Source organism: Cavia porcellus, unplaced genomic scaffold, assembly GCF_034190915.1.
Source record: "Cavia porcellus strain 051 isolate PalLab524CR breed Dunkin Hartley unplaced genomic scaffold, mCavPor4.1 scaffold_26, whole genome shotgun sequence".
Classification (NCBI taxonomy): Eukaryota; Metazoa; Chordata; class Mammalia; order Rodentia; family Caviidae; genus Cavia; species Cavia porcellus.
In genome coordinates this window covers 21,917,098-21,944,565 of record NW_026947509.1, presented here as the reverse complement: position 1 = coordinate 21,944,565, position 27,468 = coordinate 21,917,098, and the positions used below count along the sequence as shown (strand labels likewise).

Below are 27,468 nucleotides of genomic sequence, written 5' to 3'. Positions count from 1 at the left end.
GGTTACGAGGCATGTGCCACACACATGCAGATTTTTACTTACCCAACTTACTTAAGCTTACTGACGCCCCTACTTGCTTTTACCCACACTGATGCACCTATTTGCACACCCGCATTTGCACAAATGGGTTTTTACCCTCCCATTGGCATGCTCCCCTGGTAGTGTGGGTGGGGTACGGCTGTACAGAGGTGTTAATCCCGAGCCTGCGGGAGGAGGGGGGGTGCTGCTCCCTTCTGCCTCACTGGGCTGCCAGAGGATGCAGGTGCTGCTGCGGATGGCTGGGGCTCGGGCAGTCCTGGGGATTTACACCAGTTGGGTCCCAGGCTCTGCATTCTCTGGGGGGAGGGGCTCTGCTGACTTCACTCCCCAGGTAGAACCTCGACATCCTGTGCCAGCCCTTCTGGTGCTCATACTCACATGGCCTTCTTCATGGTGTCCTCATGTGCCCAGGCCCTCACACCACCCCTCTGCACCCCCTAGTGCTGCCTTGTCACAGGCCACAGGTGTTGGGTCCTCAGTAGGCTGTGCCTGTTGTGACTAAGTGGACATTGTGTTCAGGGAACAAAGCCAGGCTCCCCTGCTCTGGCTTTCCCACACACCCTCACACCCAGGAGCACTCTTCAGCTCCCCCTCCAACCCTGTCTACCAGCACCTCTCAATATAGCTCTAGGGTGTGGAGGTGGCTAAGACAGGCAAGGGTCGGTTTTTTGGTGGTGGCACTATCCATTAAAGATGTGGCTTCCCTGAGAGGTCATCAACCTCTAGAACACTTGGCTGCCCCACATAGGGCTGAAGAATGCACATTCTCTCCAGAGAATTGTACCCTGTATTCACCATCTCTAAAGGACCCAGGTCAACCCCACATCCTCACCTCCTGTGGATGTATATGCCAAACCATTACCCCTAGGGCGTACAGGACTCTCATCCCAGCCCTAGGTCATTCAAGGTCCCAGTGCACGAGCTGGGGGTTAGTCCATGATCCAGTGCGTCACTGCGGGTTCCCATTGCCTTGGGGACATGATAAGGGGCTCAGAACACCAGTTCAGGCTGGGTCAGGTCCAGGTGACAAAAACCAGGCTCTGTCCTCAGGGAACCCAATGTACTGAGCAGGCCAAACTTGATAGAGGTGCTGGTGGGGTGAGAGGTGGGCAGGCTTTTCCGACTGGCTCCTATGGGAGGGGGGAGAAGGAAGGGATTAACTTGGTTCTGGGCCACTGTCTGGTCTGGTTTGATGCCCTCTTACTTTACTGGCCCCTCTCTTCTCCCTGACTCTCACTCTTCTCCACCCTGCCTCAGCGGCCTCCCAAGCCCACCCTGCATTCTACTGGAAATCTGGAGCATGCGGCCACAAGGTGAAGACTCTGGCCACAGGTGAGAGGGACTGGGAGGCTGGAACCTTGGCACAGGTCACTCCTTTTCTGCCTGGCTCCCAATGTCTCTATCTGTCCCTGTGTCTGACCTTCCTTACCCTCTATCTGCTTCCCTATCTCAGAGTCAGACCCGGCTGCTGATTCTCCTGGGCTTGTATCTTTGCCCATTGAGCGCCTGACATGAGACTCTACTTTCTTTAAACTGAGTTTTGGGGCTCTCAGCTGGCTCAACTCTACCGATGCATCTTCTCAAGGTTCCTCTGCCTCTCTCTGGCCTCCTGCTCCTTGGGTTTTCTGACTGTTGCATCCGAAGGTGACCCAAGGGTCTTTGTCCAGTGTTAGCTCCTGAGTTTCTCTGTCCAAGTCTCCCCCTCATTTCCTCATCTCTCTGCTCCAACAGCATCATTTTTCCCTGGGGGCTCAGCGTCTGCACCCTGCTGATCCCACAGCAGCTATAGTGCTTGCTTTCCTAGGTGCTGGTTGCTCAGATTCTCCGGGCTTCTCGGCACACCTCCCCCTTCAGTGAGCCCTCTATTCTCTACTGATCTCTTCAATGTTCTCCAACTCTGTTCCTAGGCAGAAGAGCGGTCCTGGGGAGGAAGACGGGGGCGGTATGTGTGTGAGGCCGAAGCTGGAGGGCCCGGCTGATTCCAAGGTCTCCTCATGTCCGGTATCTCCTGTGTCTGTTTCCTCTGCTCATACTGTTGCCATGTCCTCCCCATCTTTTTCTACTACACCGTCTCTCCTGCTCCTTTCCTTCCTTTCCACTTCTGTATTCCTTTTCTTTGCTCTGCCCTTACCTGTATTCTCAATACTGGCTTTGCCTTTTTCCTGGCACAAGGCCCTTGCTCTGGCTGCTTTGCGCAGAGTGCAGAGCCCAGTGAGGGATGGGGAGGAGAGCTGTGCATGGCAGGGGTGAGGGTGCTGAGGGGAGAGTCAGTTCTGGGCTGTCCCAGATTCCCAGAGGGAGCATGAGTCTCGCTGCCTCCCAAGCCCACAGTGCCTTAAGGAGACCAGCTGTAGCAGCAACATCAGAGAGGCTGAACTTGCTCAGGGGGATTCGCCTTCCTCCACCTCCCAGCCTGTCCCTGTTCTTCTCTCTGGAGTCTTGCACGCACTCTACCCTCCCTAATCCTTCCTCTGCCTGTATCCCCTGAGATGGCTTGCCATACATGGGCCAAAGAACTCCATTTTCTAGCAACCACAGAGGAGTGAGGCCTCTTGCATACAAGTTACACAGGGAGAAATGAGAGACAAATGGGGGACTCTGCACCCCAGGCACTGAGCCCTGGAAGGAGAGCCAAAAGGAAGGAAGGACAGTGGGCTAAGGGTGCTTTCCTCTGGCCTGAGTGAGGAGAGGGATGAGGCTGGCCGTGTCTGGAAGGGTGTGTGAATGACAACTGTGATCCTTGTGTTCACGCGAGACTTGTGTGGGGAAGTTTTAGGGGGCCACTACCTCAGGTGGGTCACACCTCTGCAAGCTCTTACACTCCAAAGCTCCTCCCCTGGCCCCAGCGTTGTCAGAGCTGTATTACAGGAGTACAGGTGTTCAGCAGGCTCTCAGTGAATTTAGAGGGTCTCTGTAAGTCCCCTTTTCACCTCTCAGGGTGCCAGGCCACAGAGAGGGCTGGGAAGGGAGGTGTCACTTCTTTGTTGCACTTGGTCAGAGTGAGTGGAGGAGAGTCCCCCCTGCCTAGGTTTACCCTAGGAGGGTCCGTCCAAGCCTCACAGGCTCCTGGGAGTGGCCCCTTAGCCTGGCCTTTGAAGCTGCCACTCTTCCTCTGAATTGTTCACCTCCCCACTCCCAAGGCCCATCCCTGCCCCCGCCCTGGCCTCATGGGTAGTAGGCAGTGAAGAATCAAGGCAGGTCTCAGCTTCAAGGAAAATTGTTTTATTCTGCTTCCTCCCAAGGGGCTGTTATGCAGGTGCCAGGGATAGGGGCTTCATTGGCACCCTCAGGACTGGGCAGATCAAGATGTGGCAAAGTTACTCTTCATTCAAGCCCTTTTGGAAAGAAAAAAAGTCCAAATTAGCTCTGGAGAGGCAGGTGGTACAGGAATGGAGTATGGAAAACAATGGTGAGACCAGGGAACTGGGTGGGTGGAGGCTGCATTCAATGTACATACTGGAAAATATGGGGTGTATATAAATTGGGGTCTTGTAGAGTTGCTTGCTGACTACTCTAGGGCTTGGGTTCACAGAATCACTGAGTGCTTGGGCAGGAAGAAGTTTAAAAATCACAGAGCACTCATTATCTTGGCCTCTGGGTCTTACTGGATCACTTGGAGAATCTATCAAAAGGAGGCACCCCTGGGGTGAGGCTGCTCTGTCAGAAGCCAGGAGAGGAGGTGTGGCTGCTGTGGAGGTGACCAGGGGAGGCACCCACCTTGGTGCCAATGTCGCGGCTCTTGGCCCTCAGCTTGTTGACTTGGGACTCAGCGATGTCTGCCCGCTCCTCCGCCTCATCCAGCTCATGCTGCACCTTTCGGAACTTGGACAGGTTGGTGTTGGCCTGCTCCTCCTGCGGGCAGAGGGAGGAGGAGGTGAGAGGGGGCCTGGCCCCTTAGCCTCAAGCCAGGAGCTGGCTCCCTTGGGCCCTTCCTACAGGCTTTGACCTCGGCAGGGTCACTCACCGCCTCCTCAGCCTGGCGCTTGTAGGCCTTGACCTTCAGCTGCAGCTTGTCTACCAGGTCCTGCAGCCGCAGCAGGTTCTTCCTGTCTTCTTCAGTCTGTGGGATGGTGGGTGGGCAGGAATGAGATGGTACAGTCACGGGGGACAGCACCCGCACTCCAGCTTTAGTTTTCTTTACACTGAAGGTAATGTCTGAAGTATGTCTATTTTCTGATCTTCACTAAACACTTGAATTGGCCTTATAATTTCTTACCTAAAATAGTGAGTATTTTAAATGAAAGAATCTAAGGAACTGATGGGATTCCTGAAATTATGCACAAAATTGCGTGTGTATCCTTCAGGGAGCAGGCCTCTGAGGGTCCTGAGTCCCCATGGAGGATAAAGTCCCTGGCTCTGGAGCCCAGCATGTGCTGGGAGTGACTTTGTTCGTGTGAGCGTGATGGAATTTCCTGGGCTGTGGTAGAGATGACATGGACTTGATCTAGGCTAAGGACAAAATGTGCTTAGAGGAAAGTGACATCCTGGATTGGAATAGAAGCAAATCCTAGCTGAGAGTTTAACTCTAGAAAACAGCATAGAAATCTGGAGTCTTCCCTGCCCTGGGTAACTGAGAAGCGCTGAGATTTTTCTGAATGGCTTTGGTGTTCCTTTGATGTCTTCTTGGTGATCCTGGTTACATGTGTGCTTCCTAGGGTGCTATGATGGGTGAGCCCAACCTGGAGTTCTGGGTGTGTCCCTAGGGGACAGGCTGACATAGAGCACATAGGCCAGGGGGCTAGGAACTGACCTCTGAGCCAGGGGACCCTGCAGTGGGGCTGGCCAGACAAGGAACAGGGAAGACAAGGGCCACACTCCAGCCCTTCCCCCCACAGAAGAGCTGAAAGCAAACACTTCATTTCTTTCAGGTGCTCGTCCCTGTGGCTTTAGGCCACCATACCAGGGCCAGAGCCACAGTTCCACCCGCACCTGGTAGGTGAGCTCCTTTATGCGACGCTCACTCTTCCTCATGCCCTTGACTGATTCCGCGTTGCGCTTCTGCTCAGCCTCCAGCTCGTTCTCCAGCTCCCGCACACGGGCCTCCAGCTTCTGCAGCTGCTTCTTGCCACCCTTGAGGGCGATCTGCTCGGCCTCATCCAGCCGGTGCTGCAGGTCCTTGATGGTCTGCTCCATGTTCTTCTTCATGCGCTCCAGGTGGGCGCTCGTGTCCTGCTCCTTCTTCAGCTCCTCCGCCATCATGGCGGCCTGTGCACGGGAGAGAAGAGAGACACGGTCTGCACAGTTCTGAAACCTTCATTGCCTTGTCCAGGGTGATGCTGCCTGGAGCCAGGGAGTTGGGGGAAGAGGCACTCACGTCTGTGATGGCCTTCTTGGCCTTCTCTTCAGCATTCCTGCACTCCTGCACTGCCTCCTCTACTTCAGTCTGGAGCTGGGACAGGTCTGCATCCATCTTCTTCTTCTGGTTGATGAGGCTGGTGTTCTAGGGGTAGAGAGTGGGCACAGAGGAAAGGGACTGAGTGGCTCCCACCCTCATGCTCTCAGTCTGCCAGCCTGAGCTCCTCCAGAGAGTGCAAGGGGTGCTGCCTAACCTGGGAGTGCAGCAGCTGCACCCGCTCACTGGTCTCGATCAGCTCCTGCTCAGCCAGCTTGCGAGACCTCTCTGTCTGCTCCACCACGGCACGCAGTTCCTCCAGCTCAGCCTGCAGCAGGTTATTGCGCCTCTCCACGATGGCGATGTTTTCCTTCAGGTCATCATTGGCCCGGACTGCGTCATCCAGTTGGATCTGGGTGTCCTGAGGATCAGGAGAATGGGCGTGAGATGGCCACACTGCCTTCACAAGGCTGTTTTGTGGAAAATGGATGTGGATGGGAAGCCCATCGTGGTGCCATAGGATGGGGCTGTTAGAGGTCTCTGCAATGACTTAAGGATGGGGGGACACTACGACCTGATCAGCTGCTGAGTTAGGTCTTTGTAGAGGACATGAAAGCCAGTCCCCTCTCTTAGCGAGGTGACTGTATGCTTCCAGAAGTCTCCATGTACCTTCAGCAAGCTTTGGAGGCTCTTGACTTGCTTTTGGGCCTCTGCAGCCAAGCGGTTAGCATGGCTGAGCTGGATCTCCATCTCATTGAGGTCGCCCTCCATCTTCTTCTTCACCCGCAGCGCCTCATTGCGGCTGCGCGTCTCTGCATCCAGCGAGGTCTGCAGCGAGTCCACCACCCGCAGGTGGTTGCGTTTGGCCTGCTCCATCTCCTCGTCCTTCTCTGCCAGCTTCCGCTCGATCTCTGCCTTAATCTGGTTGAACTCCAGCTGGGCTCGGAGGATCTTGCCCTCCTCGTGCTCCAGGGAGGCCTACGAGGGGGGTGGAGGGAGAGAGGTCTGAGATGGGCAGTTAGTACCCATGATGGGGAGGACAGGAATCTATCCACAAATCAGAGAAACAGAGAAAGTTCTAGAGTGTAAGTGACTGGGTGTTGTAGCACATGCCTGTAATCTCATTACTTGAGGAGGCTTAAACAGGAGGATCACAAGTTCAAGTCATGCCCGGGCCACTTAGGGAGATTGTGTCTCAAAATTATTTTAAAAATGGGGCTGGAGATGTGGTTTGCTCCCCAATACTCACCCACACACAAAATTTAAGTGGCTCAGTCAGAGAAGCAAAAAAAGAAGGAAAACAGAATGTACCAGAAAAATGAAAACAAGCCTAAGGAAAGGTGATTTAGCCCTCACAGAGGTGAGCCAGCCTTGAAGACAAAGAGGGAAATGAAGAGAAAGGTGTTGCCAAGGAAACAGAAGCAGTCAGGCAGAGAGTATAAAAACCACAGAGGCAGGCAGAGGTGGACTGGGGTAAGTGGAAATAGGAACTCAGGAGCTCTTCTAAGATCAAATAGACAAAACCTTGATATGATGAGTCAAGTGACCCCCTGGGCATTCATTCATTTGGGCAGTGCATTTGTTGAGTGCCTGATACGTGCTGGACACTGTCTTAAGCTCTAGGGATGGGCCAGTGAGCAAAGCAGACGAAGGAGAGATGAACATAGGGACGGTACCCTAGAGCTCAGCCTTCCCCACGCCGCCCCCGCCACCCCTGCACAGGCACCTCAGCCTCCTCCAGGGCCGACTGCAGCTCCAGCTTCTCTGCCTCCAGCTGCTTGCGGATCTTCTCCAGCTCATGGATGCTTTTTCCACTAGAGCCCAGCTGCTCAGTCAGGTCTGAGATCTCCTCTGTGTGGGGACCATGGTGACTTAGCAGGGGACTGCTGTGGTCCCAAAGGGGTAGAGGACAAGCCTGTTTGCTCTGGCCTGCCTTGGGGCTCCTGGAAAGTCTCCCATGGGGGCACTGCCCCTGTGGCCCCTCTGAGCCCGTGGGCCAGCTCACCCTGAAGGTTCTTGTTCTCCCGCTTGAAGGTCTCCAGGTGCTCCAGCGACTCCTCATACGCGTTCTTGAGCTTGAATAGCTCCGTGCTCAAGGAGCGCGCCTCTTTCTGGGATGACTCCAGCTCTGACTGCGACTCCTCATACTTCTGCTTCCATTCAGCCAGGATCTGCAGGGGACACAGCTCAGTGTGCAGCCCAGGGGTCCCAGACCCCTCACCTGGACTCAGTCCTTCTCCCCTGGCTGCCAGGAGGACAGTTCTGGCTTCACACTGACACTGTCATACTGTTCCCTTGGTGCCTCTTGCCCTGCACGCTGGCTGCCATCCTGGCCCACTGCCTACCTTATCGAAGTTCCTCTGCTTCTTGTCCAGGGCTGCGGCGGCAGCGTTGGAGCGCTCCACGTCCACCATCAGGTCCTCAATCTCGTTCTGCAGCCGGTGCTTGGTCTTTTCCAGCGATGAGCACTTGGCATTGACAGCCTCCACGGCCTCCTCGGCATCCTGTAGTCGCTGGGCCAGCTTCTTCCTGCCAGAGGGAGGGCGGAAGAAGACAAGGAGGATGGAGAGTATAGGTTTGGAAAAGAGGAAATGACACAAGTCTTCTAGAAGACAACTCTTGGAAACTCAGAAGCATTCTGAAAAGCCTAAGGATGGGCTCCTAGGTGAGGCAGAGGATGTTGGTGGCAGAGCAGAAGACCCATGAGCCCTGGGAGGGTGATGCAGTGTCTCTCTGCCCCAGGCCAGCCTCTCTGCTCCAATGTTCAGGAGACATGGGCTCCTGCAGTCTATTTGCCACCCCACCTGCCTCAGCACCCTGCCCTAGGTGGGAGCACTCAGCCCTCAGACAAACCTTTTGTTCGTCTTATATTTGGATGAGAAACATAATTCGAGCAAAAAGCTTTCCTGAGAGGAGCAGGAGGTAGGGCTGGGGCATCTCCTTGCGTGAGATCTACTGAGGAGTCCTGTGCACAAAGATGCCTCAGTCAGAGGTGGCTGCCCAGCACTCACTTGGCCTCCTCTAGCTCTTCAGTGCGCTGGATGGCGTCCGTCTCATACTTGGTCCTCCACTGGGCCACCTCTGAGTTGGCCTTGGACAGCACACGCTGCAGCTCGGCCTTGGCCTCCGTCTCCTCCTCATACTGCTCCCGCAGCAGGTCACAGTCATGTCGGGCCGACTGCAGTGCGTGGGCCAGGGCGTTCTTGGCCTGGAGAGAGGTGGCCACCAGGAAGTGGGTCAGCTTTGTCCAGCAGGTGGCTCTGCCCTTGTCCATCTCACCCCAACCTCACTACCTAAGTCCAAGTCCTCAGTGGACCTGAGTTGATTTAGAGCAACAGTGACCGAGAAGGCTGATGCACCACTGCCCACTGCCCTGTGCTTGCTTCTTTTTGTGGCAGCAGCATCAGCACTGCCACTGGGGACTCAGGAGAGGCCAGGAAGTTTGCTGCCTAAGACCACTAAGCTGTCAAGGCAGGTTAGTAACGACCCCTGGTGTTTTCTGAAACTCATGTGCTTTCCCCTCTTTCATGGACTCAGCAGAGTTTCTTTCTCCAGTTTTCAGGTCACTGCTAATCTCTCCCTGGGCCCCTTCCGGCAGTTTCTCTGTCACTCTCTGTGCCTAGTCTAGTCATAACCTGTCATTTTCTCACCACCTACACACCCCCTACCTTGCCTCCCACCCAGGGATGGCAGCTTTGAATTTTGCCCTGAAGAATAGATTTAAGGGGAATAAATTTAGGGAGCATGTGGCAGGGTTTGGGCTATTATTTCTGTTTGGGATTCTCAGAGAATAATGGATAGACAGCAAGCCTCAGTTTGAGGAGAGCAAGCAATGCAGATGCAAGGCCATCTGATGTGTTCCTTGCTTGGGCCCCATGGCCTGAGTTCAGGCCTCACCTTAACCTCCTCCTCCAGCTGCCTTTTAAGGTCCTCCAGCTGCTGGGTGTAGGTGAGCTTGCCTCGGGTAAGCTGTGAGATCAGTGCTTCCTTCTCATCCAGCTGCCTAGACAGCTCACCTGGGGAGGCACCAAAGGAGGCTCAACTCTTGAAGGTCAGCCCCTCTTTTGATCCCCCAGCCTCTCATTATGCCCCAGGCCCTGTGTGTGAATGCGAGGGGTATGTGTGCCAATGGCTGAGGTTGCTCAGAAGGCCAGGGAGCCTGGGGTGGGATCCATGGGGCCCAGCTTCAGGCTCACCATTCTCCGTTTGCAGTTTGGCCCGTTGGCTGGTGAGGTCATTGACAGAACGCTGGGTCTCCTCAGCCTTGCTGCGGTGCTCATTCATCTGGTCTTCCAGGGTCCTGCACATCTTCTCCAGGTTGGCCTGGAGAAGAAGTAGCCATATAATGGATACAAGAGTTGTGTCAGGGTGCAATTAAAGGAGAAAGTTAAGGGGAAAGTGTGGAAGCGAAGAGAGAAAGGGAAGTGGGACAATAACCATCAGGGAAGAAATAGGAAAAGACAGGAAGCAGAGGTAAGAGGGGAGGAGAGGCCGAGAGGGCCCACCTTGGCCTTGATGATCTGCTCCATGTTGGAGGTGACATCATCCAGCTCCAGCTTGAACTCGCTCTTCTCCTTCTCCAGCTTCTGCTTGACCCGCTGCAAGTTGTCGATCTGCTCGCTCAGCTCGGCCACGCTGTCCGCGTGCTTCTTGCGCAGCGCCGCCGCCGTGGCCTCGTGCTGCAGCGTGGCCTCCTCCAGGTCGCGCCGCATCTTCTGGAACTCGGCCTCGCGCTTCTTGTTCATCTCGATCTGCACGGAAGTGGCCCCGCCGGCCTCCTCCAGCCTCTCGCTGATCTCCTCCAGCTCTCGGGACAGGTCTGAGCGCAGCTTCTCGACCTTGGCGCGGGCAGTGCGCTCAGCCTCCAGCTCCTCTTCCAGCTCCTCGATGCGGGCCTAGGCAGGGACACAGGGGCTCAGACTCGTGCTGGATCCCCCCATGGAAGCCCTCTTTTTTCTTAGGAATCTAAAGGACTCCTGGCCTGTGGGGAGCAGCTAGTGAAACTTGATGATATGGGCCTAAAAGGATTTGGGGAAGATGCTTAGAGCAGCTGCCTTAGCCTTCCTTTAGGCCAGAACATTATATCTTCTCCTTAGTAGAAGAAAGCAGTGGAAGCGTGCTCTTGAAACAGGGTAAAGAGACTTGTCTTTTAGAGATATTCTAAGCAGTTTAATAGTGAAAATGTAATTGTTCAGAGCGAGAAAGTTGTACTTCTCTGAAAACTACAGACCTGCTTCAATGTCTGCTCTAGCAGCAAAAATGGAAAAACTGACCACTGTGACTGTAGGGACACTGAAAGTTACCAAGTCATAAGGAAAGGCATGGAGATCCAGATATCTAGAGTGGCTTCCCCGTGGTCACTCAGCTAAAACAGAGCTGAGACAGGAAACCAGAGTTTCAGTCCCCCAGATCCTTCTCAAGATTTCTTCTTATGTTTTCTTTGAATCATGCATAACCCCTTAGGGTGCTCCCATGGGGACACTGTGACAGCTTTGTGTCTACCTTAACAGTCACAGTGAACTCCTATAATGCTGGCGATAGGCTACCTTGGAGGGGGGTCAGGGATGCTGAGAACCAGCCAGAGGACTGAAGTAGCCAACCTGGTCTCCCCAGACCTTACCTGGAGCTCTTTGAGCTTCTTCTGCAGCTGGCTGCCCAGGGCCTGCTCATCCTCAATCCTGGCATTGAGCGCATTCAGCTCGAAGTCCTTCCTGTAAGGAAGAAGGGGAAGTGAGGTAGGGGAGCATGGTAGGGCTCCTGGTCCATCCATGAGCGGTTGGACATGGTAATAAAACAAGTAAAGAGCAGGATTTAATTAGAAAAAGCTTCCAGGGGTGATGTAAGACAGCAAAAGGTGTAACACCTGTTGCAGGACTGAAGTCCAACAGGAATGGGATCACTCATTCATTCATTCATTCATTCATTCAAAAACTCTGTGCCTAGGGAAGAGTGAAGAGCCCTATGCAAACCTAAGCAGAAACACTATTTGGTCCTCAGGTATCAAGGTATGTTCTGCAGAGCTAGAGGGTAGCTCAGGGGTAGAGCACTTGTCTAGCAAGTGTGGAGCCCTGGGTTTGATCCACAGCACCATGCACCCATCAAAAATGTTGCTTCTTCTGGATTTGTATATGTTGGAAGGACTTCTGTTAGAATTGGGACCACAGATTACTAAAAAAAAAGAAATGATCTGATTTCTCTGACCTTGAGCATGTAGACAGATCTGTTTCTTCACTGTCCTCTAGACTCTCCACAAAACACCAAAAGGGACTTTCCTGAGAGGCTTTAGAGTTGTGTCACAGGGACCCAGCTGTTATTTTCATCCCAAGTACCCACAATGAAGAAGGAGCTTGAGGAACCCACATTAGGGATTTTTTGCCAGGAAGGGTTGTCAGGCCCTGCTGTTTGTTCTGGGGAGGAAAACTGTTCTTGGAGCCTTTGCCCACTGGCTAACCACCACCTTGTAGAGATTGCATGAGGTCACTGCCTCTCAGGATAGTGTCAGCTTGTACTGTTATGGGCTGAGCAGACTACTGGCTGCAGGCTGGGGAGGAGGAAAGGAGGCAGGAACACAGTACTTTTTTAGTCGTTCATCCAGCTGCTGCTTGTCATTCTCCAGGTCCATGATGCTCTCCTGGGTCAGCTTCAGGTCACCCTCCAGCTTGCGCTTTGCCCGCTCCAGGTCCATGCGCACCTTCTTCTCCTGCTCCAGGGATCCCTCCAGCTGATGGAGAGAAGGCCCAGCCAGGGCCCATGAGGTCAAGCATCCTGATGTAGTGATGCTGTGGTTTACTCTGTGCTTGGGGAATCGTACGATTCACTTGGGGAACCTTTCCCAAGATGGGCCAAATGTTTCAGGGGACTGTGAGAGTACCAAGGAAATAGGGCTGCTGGATAAATACAGTACTTTGTGAGTGAATGAATTATTGTGAGATAAAACCCCAAATATATGTTCATTTAATTCAACATTATGTAAGTACCTACCGGCACCTGCTAGGCACTGCAAAATTGAATTGAATCAATCCAAGTTTTCTTCTAAAGGGCCATCCCAGTCTTGTGACTGAAATAGTTACTTAAATCACTGATACTGAGTGGTAAGTGGTTCTGTGGAGACATGTGCCTCTCAGGGAACGTTTGAACACTCAGGACAAGATTCTGCTGAAAATATTAGAAATTCAAAGATCCTCTGTGAGGAGCCTAGAAAAACTCCCAGAGAAAAATATCTTGTTCTTCTGAGTACATCTTCTAATGCTTGTGGCCAAAGGCAGAGATATTTGAAATTAAATGGAAATTATAGAAGAAATTCCATCTTCATTGTTGATCTTACGAATGAAATCAGATACCTAATTCAGATTTGAAATTCTTTCCTTTTCTATTCCCCAGTTTTCTTTTAAAAACAGATCTGAGTGGACACTGTCAACTTCCCACTCCTTAAGTGCATGTGCACACCCACGTATCATACAGAGAGACAGAGACAGAGAGAGAGAGGCACACACCTCAGAGCACAGAGGGACATGGTATGTCTAGAAGTCAGTGCTCAGTCTACTTACATCATCCACCTGCTGCTCCAGCTTGACCTTAGCCTTGGTCAGGGTGTTGACCTTGTCCTCCTCAGCCTGAAGGTCATCCAGGGCCTGCTGGTGGGCTTCTTGCAGAGCTTTCTTCTCCTTGGTCAGCTTGACAATGATCTCATCCAGTCCAGCCATCTCCTCTGTCAGGTTCTTCACCTGCCAACCAAAGTTCCCACTCCTTAAGAAAGGAGGTCCCCTTAGGCCATAGCTGGGGACATGTGTGGGGACCTCAATGCCAAGGACCGAGATCCTCTCTGGACTGGAAATCTGAGGAGATCTGGGCCGGAGCCAGAGGGAGCAGCCCTTACCTTGTTCTCTGTTGCATGCTTCTCCTTCTCCACCTTGGCCAGTGTCAGCTCCAGGTCATCGATGTCCCTTTTGAGCTCTGAGCACTCATCTTCCAGCTTTCGCTTCTTGGCAGTGAGCTCGGCATTCATCTCCTCCTCATCCTCCAGCCTCTCATTCATCTCCTTCACCTTGGCCTCCAGCTGGATCTTGTTCTTGATCAGCTGATCGCAGCGCTCCTCTGCATCCGCCAGGTTGTCTTGTTCCTGAGGGTAAAGTGCAAGGAGAGGCTGTCCAGTGGGAAGGATCCCTGTCCTTGCAGGCAGGGGAAGAAAGAGGGACATCTCTCAAGCAGGAGGGGAGCTCTGTGGTTCTCAGTTGAGAAGAACCTCAGAAGGACGGAGAAATGAAGAGTTTTAGGCAGCATGACGAGAGTATTGAGGAGAGGAGCAGAGAAGAAAGTGACTGGAGGACTTTATTGGGCTCCTTTTCTCTACTTTACACCACTAAAGGGGAAAATTGTATTTGCTGATGCAAAATGCTTCATGTATTTACAAACTAGTAAGATGGTCCATTTTATTCTTGTCTAGAGATGGAAGAATTGAAACTCAAAGATGATGTGTGATTTTCCCAAGATCTTAAGATTATTAAGCAGGTTTAATGCAAGTATAAAGCCTGTACATTTAAATGTTAGCTCTTTTTACTTTCCTTCCTCCTAAGGGAACATTTTGGAAGTGTGATCCCAGGACCCTTTTGCTTTTGAGAGGGCCAGCAGGTGAGCTCTTGGGTGGGGAGATACAGGTTGCAGGAAAAACAGGGTGGACGAAAGGGGCCAACAATGGCTCTGGAGCCTCACCGTCTGCACTTGGAGCTGCAGGTCATTCTTCTCCTGCAGCAGCGACACCATCTTCTCCTCCAGCTCCTTGCGGCGAGCCTCGGACTTCTCCAGTGCCTCTTTGATGCGTGCAAACTCCTCCTTCATGGTGGCCATCTCCTTCTCCGTCTCTGCGCTCTTCAGCAGCGGCTTGATCTTGAAAAAGAGCTTCATCCATGGCCAATTCTTGACACTCATGAAGGACCGGATGTTCCACTGGATTATCAGCAGGGAATCTCTGCACAGGCCCACGGCAGGGGTGGTGAGTGAGCCCTCCTGCCTCCTTCCCAGTTGAGGTCCTGGCTCCTCTGTAATGCCCCCTTTTCTTTACTCATTCCACCCTCTCAAGGCCCAAACTGTGTTCTCCCAAGCCCCTCTCCCAGGTGTGTTTATTTCAAGACTCAGTAATGTCTTTCTTCCTATATCTGCCTGTATCTCAGAGAGGCCGGGAAACCTTTTTTTGAGATCTCGCACCTGCGTTCCAGTAGCTTCTTGTACTCCATTCTGGAAAGCACACCCCGCGACTGCGCCTGGATGCGTGTGATGATGCGGCTCAGCCTCTCATCTCGCATCTCTTCCAACAGCCCCAGCAGCCCGGCCTTAAAGAACACCTGCAGAGAAAGTGTATGTTGAGCTCAACCAGGAAGAGGAATGAGAGGAAGAAGGTGATGAGGATTATCTTAGGACAGGCAGTGGTTTGGGGAGAATTGAGGGCATGAAGGGGGTCAATGGCAGTTGGAGTGTAGATGGGGTGTTATTACTGGACAGCGAAGGATAGTGTAGGGTTCAGGGATATCCCTGGGATGCCTGGTGAAAGGAGTCAAAAGGCAAGAAGTCAAAGGACAAGACATAATTTGTCTCCTGCATTTCCTCACCTTGGTGTGGCCGAACTTGTACTGGTTGTGGTCAATGTCCAGGGAGCCTAGCAGCTTCTCTGCCCCTTTCCTGCTGTCAATGAACTGTCCCTCAGGAATGGCCGCCGGGTTCAGGATACGATACCTGGGAGGAAGTGCCCAGAGTCAACCCAGTTCTGCCAGGATCTGCTCTGCAGACTCCCACTCCCACATGGCAGCCCAAGCTCCCTGTGCTCCCTGAGGTCCGCAGCCCCCTGTGCCCACCTCTGCCGGAAGTCCCCGTAGAGGATGCGGTTGGGGAAGCCCTTCCTGCAGATGCGGATGCCCTCCAGCACACCATTGCAGCGCAGCTGGTGCATGACCAAGGGATTGTCTATCACCCCTGTGGCAAGAGGGGAAAGGGAGAGGTTTGTGAGGAGAGTTTTGCACTAAATCGAAAGTCCTGGGTTCTGATCCTAATTATGAGCCTTATCAGCCTATAACTTTAGCAAATCACTTAATAATTCTTTATTTGTTATTCTACATCTACATTTTTAAGTGCAACCAAAGGACATTAACATTTCTTATTTTTGTCTTACTTTGTTTTGTTTCATTTGAGACAGAAACTCACTATGTGGCTCAGGCTGGCTTTGAACTTACTATGTTGCCCAGGCTGGGCTCAAACTGTCAGAGATCCTTCTGCTTCAGCCTCCTTGTGCTAGGATTACAAACATGCACCATTATGCCCAGTTAACATTTCTTATTTTCCATGGCTTACACTTTTTACCATAGATCGTAGCCAGAACAGATATATTCCATTTTCTAGAGAAGGCCAAAAGCGTTGATTGACTTGCCTAAGATCACTGAACTGATCAAGATCAAAGCCAGGCCTTGAGGTCCCTGAGCTTCTGTGTCTTCATTGAGTAAAAGTGGAAAGATAACCCTATGTTTTTCATGGTGGGGGTTATAAGTCAGTGATGAGCCAATGCCCACCAAAGTGCTTTACAATTAACACTGAATCGTACAATCCAAGTGTAAGGTGGCTCTGGGTTAGGAAGTCTGGGGAATGTGGTTTGGAAACCACTGTGGTAGTAGATGAGATGACTTAGGATGCCTTGGCGCTTGGGCAGTGCATGCCCATTGGTGGGCTGGCCTGGGTCTGTGGGCTCACCTGGGGACTTGGTCTCATTAGGGATAATGCAGCGCACAAAGTGGGGGTGGGTAGAGCGTAAGTTGGTCATTAACTTGTTCAGATTTTCCTGTGACAGAAAAAGCAAGAGGAAAATGTAAAGGATGTGAGGAGACAGAAAGAAAGACGAGAAACAAAGGGAAAGAGAGATGGTGAGAATAGAAGGATTGAAGAAATGAAAGCTTGCCAGAGGAAAGAGAATGGAAGCCAGGCAAGAAATGAGAAGGGATGTGAGCTGGGAAGCGAGTGAGTTCAGTGGGCAGGAGGTGATGTGAAGAGAACACAGGGAGTGGAAAGGGTGGGGAGCAGACAGGAGGCTGGGAGGGGAGGAGTTGAGGATGAATAGGGAGGGAAGTGCTGGAGCTAGGGAGTGGCTGGGGGACCCAAGCAGATGGGGGCCATGCTGGCCCAGAGCCATGGACTCACCCTGTGCAAAGCTGACACAGTCTGGAAGGATGAGCCTTTCTTGGCCTTGCCTTTGCCCTTCTCGACAGCTGTGGGAGGGATCATCAAAATGAGCATCAATGGGTGTGTGGAGAGGCGAGGGCACAAGGGAAAGAATCACAGCCTCTCCTCACATCTCACGGATGAGTCTTCAATGTGGCTACCCTTGCGTGTCTATGCCGTCCCACCCCACTAAGTCTGTAAACCTCAGGGCACATCCTGACAGGAAGGAGTACGGTGCAGCAATGACCTGCCTCACAAGCATAGCAGAAACCAGCTCCCCTGGGCTCTGGACCTTACTTACGTGCATCGGCCCCAGCATAGTTGGCAAAGAGATTGCTGAGAAGCTTGAGGGAGGACTTCTGGTACAGGGCCACCACAGTCTCATTGAGTGGGTCCTTGTTCTTCTGTAGCCAGCCTATGATGTTATAGTCCACAGTGCCAGCATAGTGGATCAGGGAGAAGTGGGCTTCTGGCTTCCCCTTGATGTTGCGTGGCTTCTGGAAGTTGCTGGACTTGCCCAGGTGGTTGTCAAACAGCTTGGCCTTGAAGGTCATGTCGGTGGCCTTGGGGAACATGCACTCCTCCTCCAGGATGGACATGATGCCCATGGGCTGAGGGGAAGGAGAGAGTGTCACCCAAGTGTGTGTCACACAGTTGGAGGTGGAGTCTGCTCTTCAGTCCCTGTGAGCTTGTGGGGATGTTCTTGGGGTGTTAATGTACTCGGCTCAGCATGGAGGACACTCATCTACTGACTGGCACCTGTTCAAGGCTTTGCCAAGTGGGAAACCTGGGCCGTGACAGAGGGACCTTTGTGAAAGTGTAGGCCTGGGGCTGCTATTGGTGCTTCACTCACCACTGTTACCCAGGTGCCTGACACTTGCTGGTCTTTGGGTGTGTAAACTGGGGCCAGCAACCTGCTGCGGGGGAGGCCATCCTGCAGGTGCCTGCCCTCCACATGTCTGCTCTCAAGGGCCTGGGTTCTAGACCAAGAAAGTGCTCTAGGAACTGGAGCTTAGGATTCTACAGCCTCGCTTCTATTCATCAGACCACACCCCCAGCGGGATGAGGCTGCTCGGTCTGGGGTGCAGAGGAGACACGGAAGGGTGGTGGGCAGCACCTTCTCAATGAGGTCAATGCAGGCCTGCAGGTCCATGCCAAAGTCAATGAACTCCCACTCGATGCCCTCCTTCTTGTACTCCTCCTGCTCCAGCACGAACATGTGGTGGTTGAAGAACTGCTGCAGCTTCTCATTGGTGAAGTTGATGCAGAGCTGCTCAAAACTGTTGAACTGCAGAGGGGTGAGGGTGGCAGCAGTGAGGCGGGAGTGTGTGTGAGGGGCCTCTGGGGTCAGCCCAGCACGTGTCCTGCCTGAGCCCAGCAGGGGGTGGCTTTCCCCTCCAGGTGTGGTTAGGGAAGTGGGGATGGCAGGTGGGTTCCCCTGAGGACAGGGATGATGACTGTGTGGCACTGCCTGATTCTCACTGGCTTCCCAGCCTGGCCCACAGCTGGCCCTGCACAGTGACTGCGATTGTGTGAGTGAGTGCGTGATCACCCCTACTCCCAGGGCTCTGGACTCACATCGAAGATCTCGAAACCAGCGATATCAAGGACCCCTATGAAGTACTGTCGTGGCTGCTTGGTCTCCAGGGTGGCATTGATGCGTCCCACCATCCAGTTGAACATCTTCTCGTACACTGCCTTGGCCAGTGCTCCAGTGGCATATGCCACCTACATGGTGGGAAAGAGACCCAACTGAGCAGGATTATTGGAAAGAATTGAATCCTCCCACCTCTCCATGCCAGAATCCCTACTCATCCATTTTTCTTCTGAAGATGACCCACCTGTTGGACATTTTGCCCCTTGGTGACATACTCGTTGCCCACCTTCACCCGAGGGTGGCACAGCCCCTTGAGCAGGTCAGCAGAGTTCAGCCCCATGAGGTAGGCTGATTTGTCAGCCTCTGGAAGGAAAGACCAGGTAGCAAGGTTGGTGAAAGAACGTACAGATGTGGCCTTCAGGGACTGAACATCTGTTCCCCAGCTCCTCTGCCTCCCACCTTCAGTGCCATCTGGCTCTGCCTGCTCCTCCCGCTGCTTCTGTTTGAACTTCATGTTTCCAAAGTGCATGATGGCGCCAGTCAGCTTGTACATGGAATTTTTCTCCTCTGGAGTGAAGCCCAGCACATCAAAGGCATTCTGTAGGCACACCCCATTTCCAAGAAGCCCAGAAAAAAGTACGATCAGTTATCATAGCCAAGTTGGAGAGAGAATTTGTCTCCTTAGTCGCTGTCAGTTTTGAGACTACCATACGCAATGGGGAGCTCCAGGTTAAAGATGGAAGATATAAGGGCAGATGGCTGTCATAGGCCTGTGCCTGCTACTGGTCACAGGTGTCCTGTGGGGCTAATCTGGGCTACCCACTTATGTTCCCCGTCTCTATACTGGCTTCCCTGCTTGGTCTTCCATACTTGTATGGAAGTACAGAACTTCCATATTTGTCTGTCCTTTACCCAACAGCCTGTCCCTAGTGACTTTCCCTCCCCCTTATCCTTAGGTGATCCTTTATTTCTCGCCTCATTTGCCTGTCTGTCCCACGGCTTTCTGCCCTCTCTGGTTTGACTGAATATCAAATACTTGACAGTCTTGTCTTATCTCACCCGTATCCTAGCACACCCTGGTCACAGTGCACGTTCTGGCTTCCCAAGAGGGCTGTGCTGCTTTGAACAGGAAATAGCCAGCGTCTTAGTTCTGCCCTGTGTGCTACCATTGCTTATCCTCCACCCCCTGGCAGGATCCTCACACACTTACATCAGTGGCCATGAGCTCTTCAGAGTCATCAATTGAGGCCACAGTAGTCTCTCCTTGGGAGATGAATGCATAGTCATAGGGGTTGTTGGTGATCAGCAGCATGTCTAATGGGAGAAAATATGCTCAGATATGTTACAAGCCTCTAGTTCTCATGGGAGTTGCTGGCCACAACACATGGCCCAGAGAAAAAGCACAGGACAGGGCTTGACTCGGCTCCACATTCCACAGAAATGAATCCAGCAGTGCCATAAAACCCAGGACATACCAACAGAATCCAGCTACAAGCAGAGGGGACCAGGTTGCCATGGAGATAGCTAGTCTCAGTTGGTGGCTCTGACTCACCCAGCAACTCAGGCTTTTTGTTAGACAAGATTTGGTAGAAAATGTGATAATCTCTCTCTGCTTTCAGCTGGAAAATAACTCTGGATTTTTCCAGAAGATCTGTGAACAGGCAGATAGAAGAAGAAAGAAAAAACGGTTAGGATTACGTTCAAGGAATTACAGGAAAATTAATGATAAACGTAGAAGCAAAAAGCAGAAGGAGAAACTGGTACAAACAAATAGAGCTCATACATAGAGAACGACAAAGACCTGGAAGGAGAGAAATGATCTCAGAAAAATTCCAGAGAAACACACACACACAAAATCCCAAGAAACAGAAAAATATACAGACCTAAAGACTGAGACAGGAAGAAAAGAAAAACAGAGGCTGGGAGGGGGTGTGTGAGAGAGGTTGAAGCCAGACCATCCAGACAAGGGTGAGCTCAGACTGAGCCCTAGCAGATTCATGGCACTCACAAGTCTCTATGTCTGCAGATGCCAACTTTCCAGTAGCCCCGAAGTGGATTCGAATAAATTTCCCCTGAAAAGATGGAAAAAGATGATGATGAATTGGGGAAAGGCTCACATTAAAGGCCAAAATCCCAAACCCAAGCTCAGGGACTACTCACAAAGCGGGAGGAGTTGTCATTCCTGACGGTCTTGGCGTTGCCGAAGGCCTCCAGAGCAGGGTTGGCCTGGATAATCTGGTCCTCCAGGGTGCCCTGCAGAGGTCAAGAGGAAAGTCAGCGTGAGAAGGCTTCTCCCTACCTTTCTGCACTGCAGGCCCTTGGAAGACAACAGGCCTACCTTTCCTGGAGTCTGCTCCTTCTTGCTACGGTCCCCAATGGCCGCAATAACAGCAAAGTACTGGATGACACGCTTGGTGTTGACTGTCTTCCCAGCACCAGATTCTCCGCTGTTGGGACAGTCAGGGTCTCATGAGGTAGAGAAACACTACTGAGGACAGCGAAAGAATGCCTGTTCCACTCAGATAGGACCCCTAAGCAGGAAGCTGCCAGACAGTGTGCACTGAAAGCACACAGCCGTCTTTGGACACATGTAGAGTCGGGGCAGTGACTAGGAAGAACACTACAAAAAGGTGCTGGGTTTGCACAGGCTGAGCCGTGCTTCACTGAGGACAGTCAATCAGAGGACAACAGTCTGGGCTATCTTGGAAAAGAATGGGTGGGACTGAAAGAATAAGAAAGGTTCCAAAGGGAAGGGTGAAAGAACGTGGAGAGATGAAAAGGACATGGTGGTGACAGGCTTATGGATGAGGAAGTGATTATTTGAAGGACAGTGGGAGGAGAAGATGAGAGAGGAAAGGAAACACAGGGGTAGGAAGCAGAGAGGAAGAGAGGAGAGCAAAGAACAGTCAGGGCAGAGTTCAAAGGAGAAGGAGGAGGGACAGATGGTAGCCTATACCAAGGCTGGGGTCAGGGATTCTCACAGGAACGGGGCAGGCGCTACACTCACGTGATGAGGATGGACTGGTTCTCGCGATCTGGAAGAGAGGAGAGGCAACGGGGTCAGCGCTGAGGGCCCAGGCCTGTGTGGGGCTGGGGGGCACAGGCTGGGTGCCAGGCTCACCCGTCAGCATGTACTGATAGGCGTTGTCGGAGATGGAGAAGATGTGGGGTGGGGCCTCGCTCCTCTTCTTGCCCCGGTAGGCGGCCACCACCTCAGCGTTGTACACTGGCAGCCACTTGTAGGGGTTGACAGTGACGCAGAAGAGGCCTGAGTAGGTCTGGGCATAGAAAAAGGGAAGTGGGCTGCTGCTGAAGAAGGGGGAAGGGTGGCAATTTTCAGGGTCTCAGAAAAATGCCACAGGAGGAAAAGGGAAAGGGAAACCTGTGCGTGTGGTCGATCTGGGCCATGCCAGTTGCCAGGGTTTTAGAAATGAGCCAAGGGTGTAGGGACAGGGACAGAGTGCATGCTCCCTGCATACAAAGAGCAGCCGTCTTGGCTCCAGGAATAAAAACCCGGGGCCAGGCCGCTTGCAGCAGGATGCAGCCGTCACTCACATAGATCATCCAGGATGCGTAGCGCTCCTTGAGGTTGTACAGCACTGCGGGCTCGTGCAGGAAGGTCAGCATGGCCATGTCCTCAATCTTGTCGAACTTGGGTGGGTTCTGCTGCATGATCTGGTCCTCCCTCACCGTCACAGTCTGCAACAGCCCCACAGTCCTTGTGTCAGCCTGTGCTTTTCCTTCTCCCTCACAGGGTCAGGAGCAGAGTAAGGACCAGGACAATGGCGTTTGGCAAAGATGGAACCAAGCTCCCACAGGAAACACTGATTAATACGGGACTGAAAAAGGCTCCTCAGAGCGAAGGTTTAGATTTCTCCCCAAAGGAGCCCCACTCTGTCCTCAGCGTGCATTCGGGGGATCCTGCATGCACCCTTTCTATCCACCCCAGGAAGCCCTCACCTCAGCCCTGCTACCCACCTTGCCATGCTCAGTCTCGGCAGTGACTTTGCCACCTTCTCGAGACACGATCTTAGCCTTGACAAATTCCTCTTTGTCATCAGGCACGAAGACATCCTTCTTGAGGTCGAAAGGCCTGGTTTGGGCTTCCAGCCGCTCTTTCTCTGACTTGCGCAGGTAGGGGGCAGCAGCCCCAAAGGCGGCCATCTCCGAATCCCCCATGGCTGGGCCTAGAGTGAGCCAGAGAAGCTGATTGCCCACCCATCACTCACGTCCCCTTCGTTTCTCTGGGTTCTCCCCTTTGATGGGACCCCCAATACCTAGCACCATGCTCCAAAGGAGTCACCAGCAAGTCCATTTCTCTCAACATTTACCCCTTAACCAGAGAGCAGCCTAGCAAACCCACCAGGCTATAAGAGGTGCCAACTTTTGCTTAGGCTTGGAACACTCTTAGGGGGCAGAAGAGTATCTGACACTTCTCCCAGGAGGAAGAATCTGACTGTGTAAACCTGAGCCCCTCACCTGTCTTTCCCCCTCTCAATAGTTAGAGGTAACATGCTCTAAAGCCAAGATATTATTCCCACAGCAGGGTAGAAATCAGAGATCCATAACTTGGTTTTGGGCCTTTGTGCCTAATATTCCCAGATTCTGCCACACTGTCTTCACCTTTTCTTACCTTGGTTTCTCAAATGTGTCTAGAGATGAGGAAAGGGCACCTAGAAACAAGGAGGAGGTTGGGTCAGTGCAGGCTCTGGCCCAGCCTTGCTAGTGCAGCCTGCCTGCTTGTCCCTGGCTCTGTCCTTCAGCACCCACCTTCCCCAGATCGGAAAGCATGAGGAGTGCAGCAGACAGCTTCTTTGGTCCCATCCTCCGTCTTCCTTCCTGAATGCTATTCTTTTCCTCTCAAGGGTTGGTTTAACAGTTCCCTGGCATTAACTGCACTCTGAGTTCTAATGCTCTCCACTTTTGAGAGACTGGGTCTCTCTTGTCTGTGCCCACTTGATGAGCCTTTCTTTGGGCCATCTACAAAACAACAGTTGATTGTCCACTTGTTTGGTGCTTTCCAGTCAAATGCACACTTCCAGGCACATTGTCTTACTCCATCCTCACATCATTGGACAGATGAGGGAATTAAGGTTAAGTGGCTTGCTTGTCCAAGGGCATAAACCAATAAGTAGTACAGCCAAGACTCACGGAACCTAAATTCTGTGAGTTCATTGCCAGTCCTTTTCCTTCCTGTCCCCATTTTGTCAGACGTTTGGACACTGTCAGAGGGGAGACACTATGAGAATCTCTGCACAGATACCTGTCATACATCTACGTGCTTGCATACACCCTCTGATGAATACACATACCCGCTGCTCATAGACACATCTCAACCAGAGACAAGCTTCCCCCAGTGCGCTACATACATCCCAACAATAGATCTGCATGGCATAAGTAGGCTCTCATGACTCAATTATTCTCCAGTGTTCAGATATCTGGGAAACCCACAATCACTTGCTTGTGAGCTCCTCCTGCAGAGGATGCAAACACCTTACCAAGCTCGACCCCTGGGTGCTCAGACAAGCACTTCCACGTGCGTGGATGTGGGCAGCTCTATATTCCACCTCTCAGAACCCGCTTGGAAGCCTATGCACTTGTCCTTAGCTTGATGATTAACATGCCCCTCCCACATATCTGTATCTTAGGTAGTGAAACACATACCCTCTCTTACATTCAAACTGTGTGTGCTTACACACACATGCGCACATGCACACATGCATGTAAGCACGTGCACATACACACACACATCTCTAATAGACAAATATCTTCTTCCAGGAACACATGAGCTCCCACACTTCCATGTTACAAACATGCATGTTTAGATCTATACAGCAATGTTCAGGGACCAGACCTGATACTCTCATGAAACTCTGCAAAAAGCTCATTGTTCTAGAGGAACTGCTTCCTAGTCCTGGAGTCCCCTTAGCCCAGGGAAAGCCTCTGGCTCCCATTCCTACCTGAGAGCAGCAAAGAAAGACAAGAACAGGAGAGAGCTGAGAGCCAGACTTGGCCTCAAGGGCTGTATATATGGGGCAGCGGGGTGCCCCCACCCCCACCTGCACCCAGTCCCTAGCCGGATTTAGAAAGGACTGTTGTCACTAAAAGCATTCCCCCAGATCTCCCCCTCCAAACACTGCTACCCCTCCCCCTTCAGCTAGGAAACAATTGGAAGTGGTCGTCATTGTTATGGCATGGAGTGTGCAGGGTCTGAGTTCCAGGGGGCGGGGTGGCTCAAAGTGCAAAAATATCTCCCAGGCTAGGCCTTGCATTCCACAGCTGGCTGGAGAGCAAACTGACCTCGACCACTATGACCTTAGGCAAGCAGGGCCCTGACTGCCCTGCAGGGCACTCCTGGTCCCTGACACCGCTGCTGCTGCCCCTTGGACTCTTTGCCATCTGCATTGGCCTGGCCCTATATTCACAATGTCCCCTCTGCTCCCCTGGCCTGGGATTGGTATCCAACTGTGAGACTGGAAGGGACTGAGTGTCAGCAGCAGAGAGGGGTGGGGCAGAGTTGGGGGCATGTTCCCTGGGAGAGGCTGGACTAGCGCAGCTGGAAGGAAGTTTCCTAGCTAAGTGGTAAGAACAGTGACTAGAGAGATTAGACATGGGGACTCTGGCTTGTGCACTGATTTCCTTGGACCAACAGGCAGTGTGTTGAAGTCACTGATCCTCAGAGCCAGACAGGTCTTTGGTGATCTGTCTAAGCTTTTCATTTTATGGAGAGGGGAAGTGCCTTTCCTTCTAAGGTCACACAACTAATCAGCTCATCAGGGAAGCAACATTTAAGGCTGGAGAAGAGGAGCAGATGAGGGGTGGAGCCTGGCCTCAAAAGGAGGGTGGGATCCCAAGGAGGTGAGGAGCCACTGTGGGTAGAGGCATGGCCTCAGGGTCCTAACTTGGTTTCCTAGCTTTGCTCTGCCAGTACCTGACACCCTAGCTCAGAGCCCCCTTCCCAGGGCTGTGGATGAACAGCTGCTCTGAGCCAAAAGAAGACCTTTGATCCACATTGCTGCTGCTTACATCTGTCTCCCAACCTGCTGGGGCGACCTCTCTCTAGACCTATATGCAATTAGTATCGTAGAAAGTAGGGAGTAGAATGGAGCAGGAAAAATGACCCCCTTTCCTGCAGGCCTTAGGAAAGGAAGAACGCTGGGGCTCGGGCTCTGGGCACAGAATACAGTTAATGCCTTATTCTTCCTGCACAGTCTCTGCAGGCTTCACTGCTCTGTGTCCAGGCAACCACTGCATGATTTGGTTTGAAATCCCCCCTCCCTCCCTAGCACAGCTCTCAGAGAGTGTGGATTACTCCAGTTATACCTCTGGCCAATTAGCCATTAGCTTGGAGGAAAAAAGTAGCTGGGGAAAGGGGTGCAGAGCACCCCTTTGAGAAGGGGGATGGGCACAGCAAGGAATGGCAGTCCAGCTCCAAAGGGGCTGCTTGGCAACCAAGGCACATTGCCCAGATGTTGCTGGGGAGTGGTCACAGGCCAGCTGGGGATGAACCACAGGCTGCAGGGGCTGAGTCTGATGTAGTCTGAGAGAGGTGTACAGTTGCTGAGATGGCCTCAATTGGCCCTGCACTGACTTATCCAGAAGAACCCATTCTGCCCGCCATCCTGCCCGGTGCTGAGGAATCAGGCCCACCAGTAAGGATAGTGATAAAGAGCAAAAACTTATCCACCTCTTCCAGCTTTCTAAGCACAAAGCCACCCCTCCCTGATTTTCAAAGACACAGGCACAGATGCAGGAATCTGAGATGCAAAAAATGTGACCGGGACTTAGGTGAGCCATTTCTGGCAATGTCTTCACCCTCAGCCAGTCTCCCTGGTGTGGAGTTGGGAAGCCTTCTCTACTGTTGGTGCCTCAGTCACACTTGGTCTCTCTCCCTTCAGGTTTGGGGGGCTCTGGCCTATTGGTGCTCCATGTTACTGTTCTCCACATCCTACTGTAGAATAGGACTCATTTCTGTAATCCAGACTTTCTACTTCATGTCTCAGACTGGGGGGTCTGATGGCCTTAAAGATCCCCATCAGGGCTGAGTGCGGTGGCACACACTTGTAATCCCAGCCCTTGGGAGGCTGAAGCAGCAGGGTCACCTTGAGTTTAAGGCTAGCCTGAGCTACATAGTGAGTTCAAAGCCAGTCTGAACTGCATAGTAAGACCCTATCTCAAAAAAAAAAAAAAAAAAAACAAAAAAAAAACAAAGTCAAAAAAGAAAAAGGGAGGGTGGAGGGAAGATCTCCATCAGTCCCCAACCCCTCCAGCCCCTACCCTTGACTCCACTGTGGTTCTTTATTCTGCTTGCTGCTGTCTGAAGACTGAATGGTTTTGCCTCTCCTCTCTTTTAGCAAATATTTATTGTCTACTTTCTTCCTGGCATTGCACTAATCAATGGGACTATCAGAGGCTGAAAGAAGGACTCCTGTTCTGGGCAGCTCTGTTGGCTCTTTGTAGAGTAGGATCCAACCCCAAGCTTATAGGGACACACGTGTTCCTGGTGGGAGAGCGAGTGCTGGGGCTCATGGATGGGGTGGGTGGTAATTGTGCAAAGTGCACTGCAGAGTGATAGCAGACAAGACAAAGGACAGCAGCAAATGCTATAAATAAAAAGGGGTTGGAGGGCGGGCAGTTTCACCAGGGTAGACCAAATAAGGCCTGGGTGGAAGGAAGGTGATCCGGCTCCCGCCCTCCCCTCCCCCGGCACTGTGCCTGCTTTGTCTGACTTCTGTCACCACCCTGATCAAGTGTCAGGCCCAACCAGGGGCCATCTGCTTTGAACATGCCAGAGGGAGTCCAGAGGAAAAGTTGCTAAAATTACTACCAGGAATTGTCGGTGGGGGACCATTGGGGAAAACTGGAAGAGACAACATGGAAAAAGGAAATTAAAAAGGAACCCCAAAATCCAAAGGGAAAGAAGCAGAAGGGACCAGGAAGAGGCAGGGGACGTGGCCCAGTGGGAGGAACAGGGCGCCAGTTGTTTGTGCGTACCGGAGTGGGGCTCACCCAGGCACGGGGTCCAGCTCTCCCTTCTGCCTGCCCCCAGAATCCCTGACCTTAGGGGGACCCTACCCTGGCTCCACACGGGCCTGGGATTAAGGAGTTGAGCTTTGTGCCTGTCTCAGGTTTCTTTTTACAGGCAGCTGCTCCTTCTTGTCATTCTTTTGTCTTTCTGCTTGCTCCAACATCTTTTGTATCTCTGCACCTCCACTATCTCCTCAGGCATCAAGCTCCCTACTCCACAGTCTCTGCTTTCTAATAGACAGTGGACAGCAGGGAAGACAGCCCAATTCAGTTTGGA

General features: G+C 52.4%; 1 protein-coding gene and 2 long non-coding RNA genes across 3 annotated transcripts; 2 read left to right on the top strand and 1 right to left on the bottom strand.

Annotated features, from left to right (window-relative positions):
* Positions 1–1,153: 1,153 nt before the first annotated feature.
* Positions 1,154–22,337, top strand: LOC134473221 (uncharacterized). The gene is made up of 3 exons (XR_010043363.1): positions 1,154–1,371; positions 1,947–2,025; positions 21,919–22,337. It is a non-coding gene; the product is annotated as an uncharacterized LOC134473221 (long non-coding RNA).
* LOC100727138 (myosin-7) lies at positions 3,241–22,343 on the bottom strand. The gene is made up of 38 exons (XM_003474485.4): positions 22,143–22,343; positions 21,720–21,863; positions 21,286–21,442; positions 21,172–21,199; positions 20,503–20,611; positions 20,325–20,417; positions 20,173–20,236; positions 19,717–19,815; positions 19,375–19,478; positions 18,624–18,762; positions 18,409–18,527; positions 18,146–18,295; positions 17,685–17,855; positions 16,869–17,178; positions 16,547–16,614; positions 16,103–16,190; positions 15,217–15,334; positions 14,974–15,097; positions 14,573–14,709; positions 14,081–14,336; positions 13,248–13,490; positions 12,919–13,095; positions 11,947–12,092; positions 10,992–11,082; positions 9,877–10,266; positions 9,568–9,694; positions 9,269–9,387; positions 8,383–8,579; positions 7,717–7,900; positions 7,377–7,542; positions 7,098–7,222; positions 6,041–6,349; positions 5,589–5,792; positions 5,354–5,479; positions 4,969–5,244; positions 4,004–4,099; positions 3,757–3,891; positions 3,241–3,374 (listed from the first exon to the last, which is right to left on the bottom strand). Exons 1-38 carry the CDS (start codon positions 22,341–22,343, stop codon positions 3,357–3,359), a joined length of 5,808 nt encoding a protein of 1,935 aa, XP_003474533.1. The 3' UTR covers positions 3,241–3,356.
* On the top strand, positions 14,222–14,685 carry LOC134473222 (uncharacterized). The gene is made up of 2 exons (XR_010043364.1): positions 14,222–14,360; positions 14,539–14,685. It is a non-coding gene; the product is annotated as an uncharacterized LOC134473222 (long non-coding RNA).
* Positions 22,344–27,468: the final 5,125 nt, after the last annotated feature.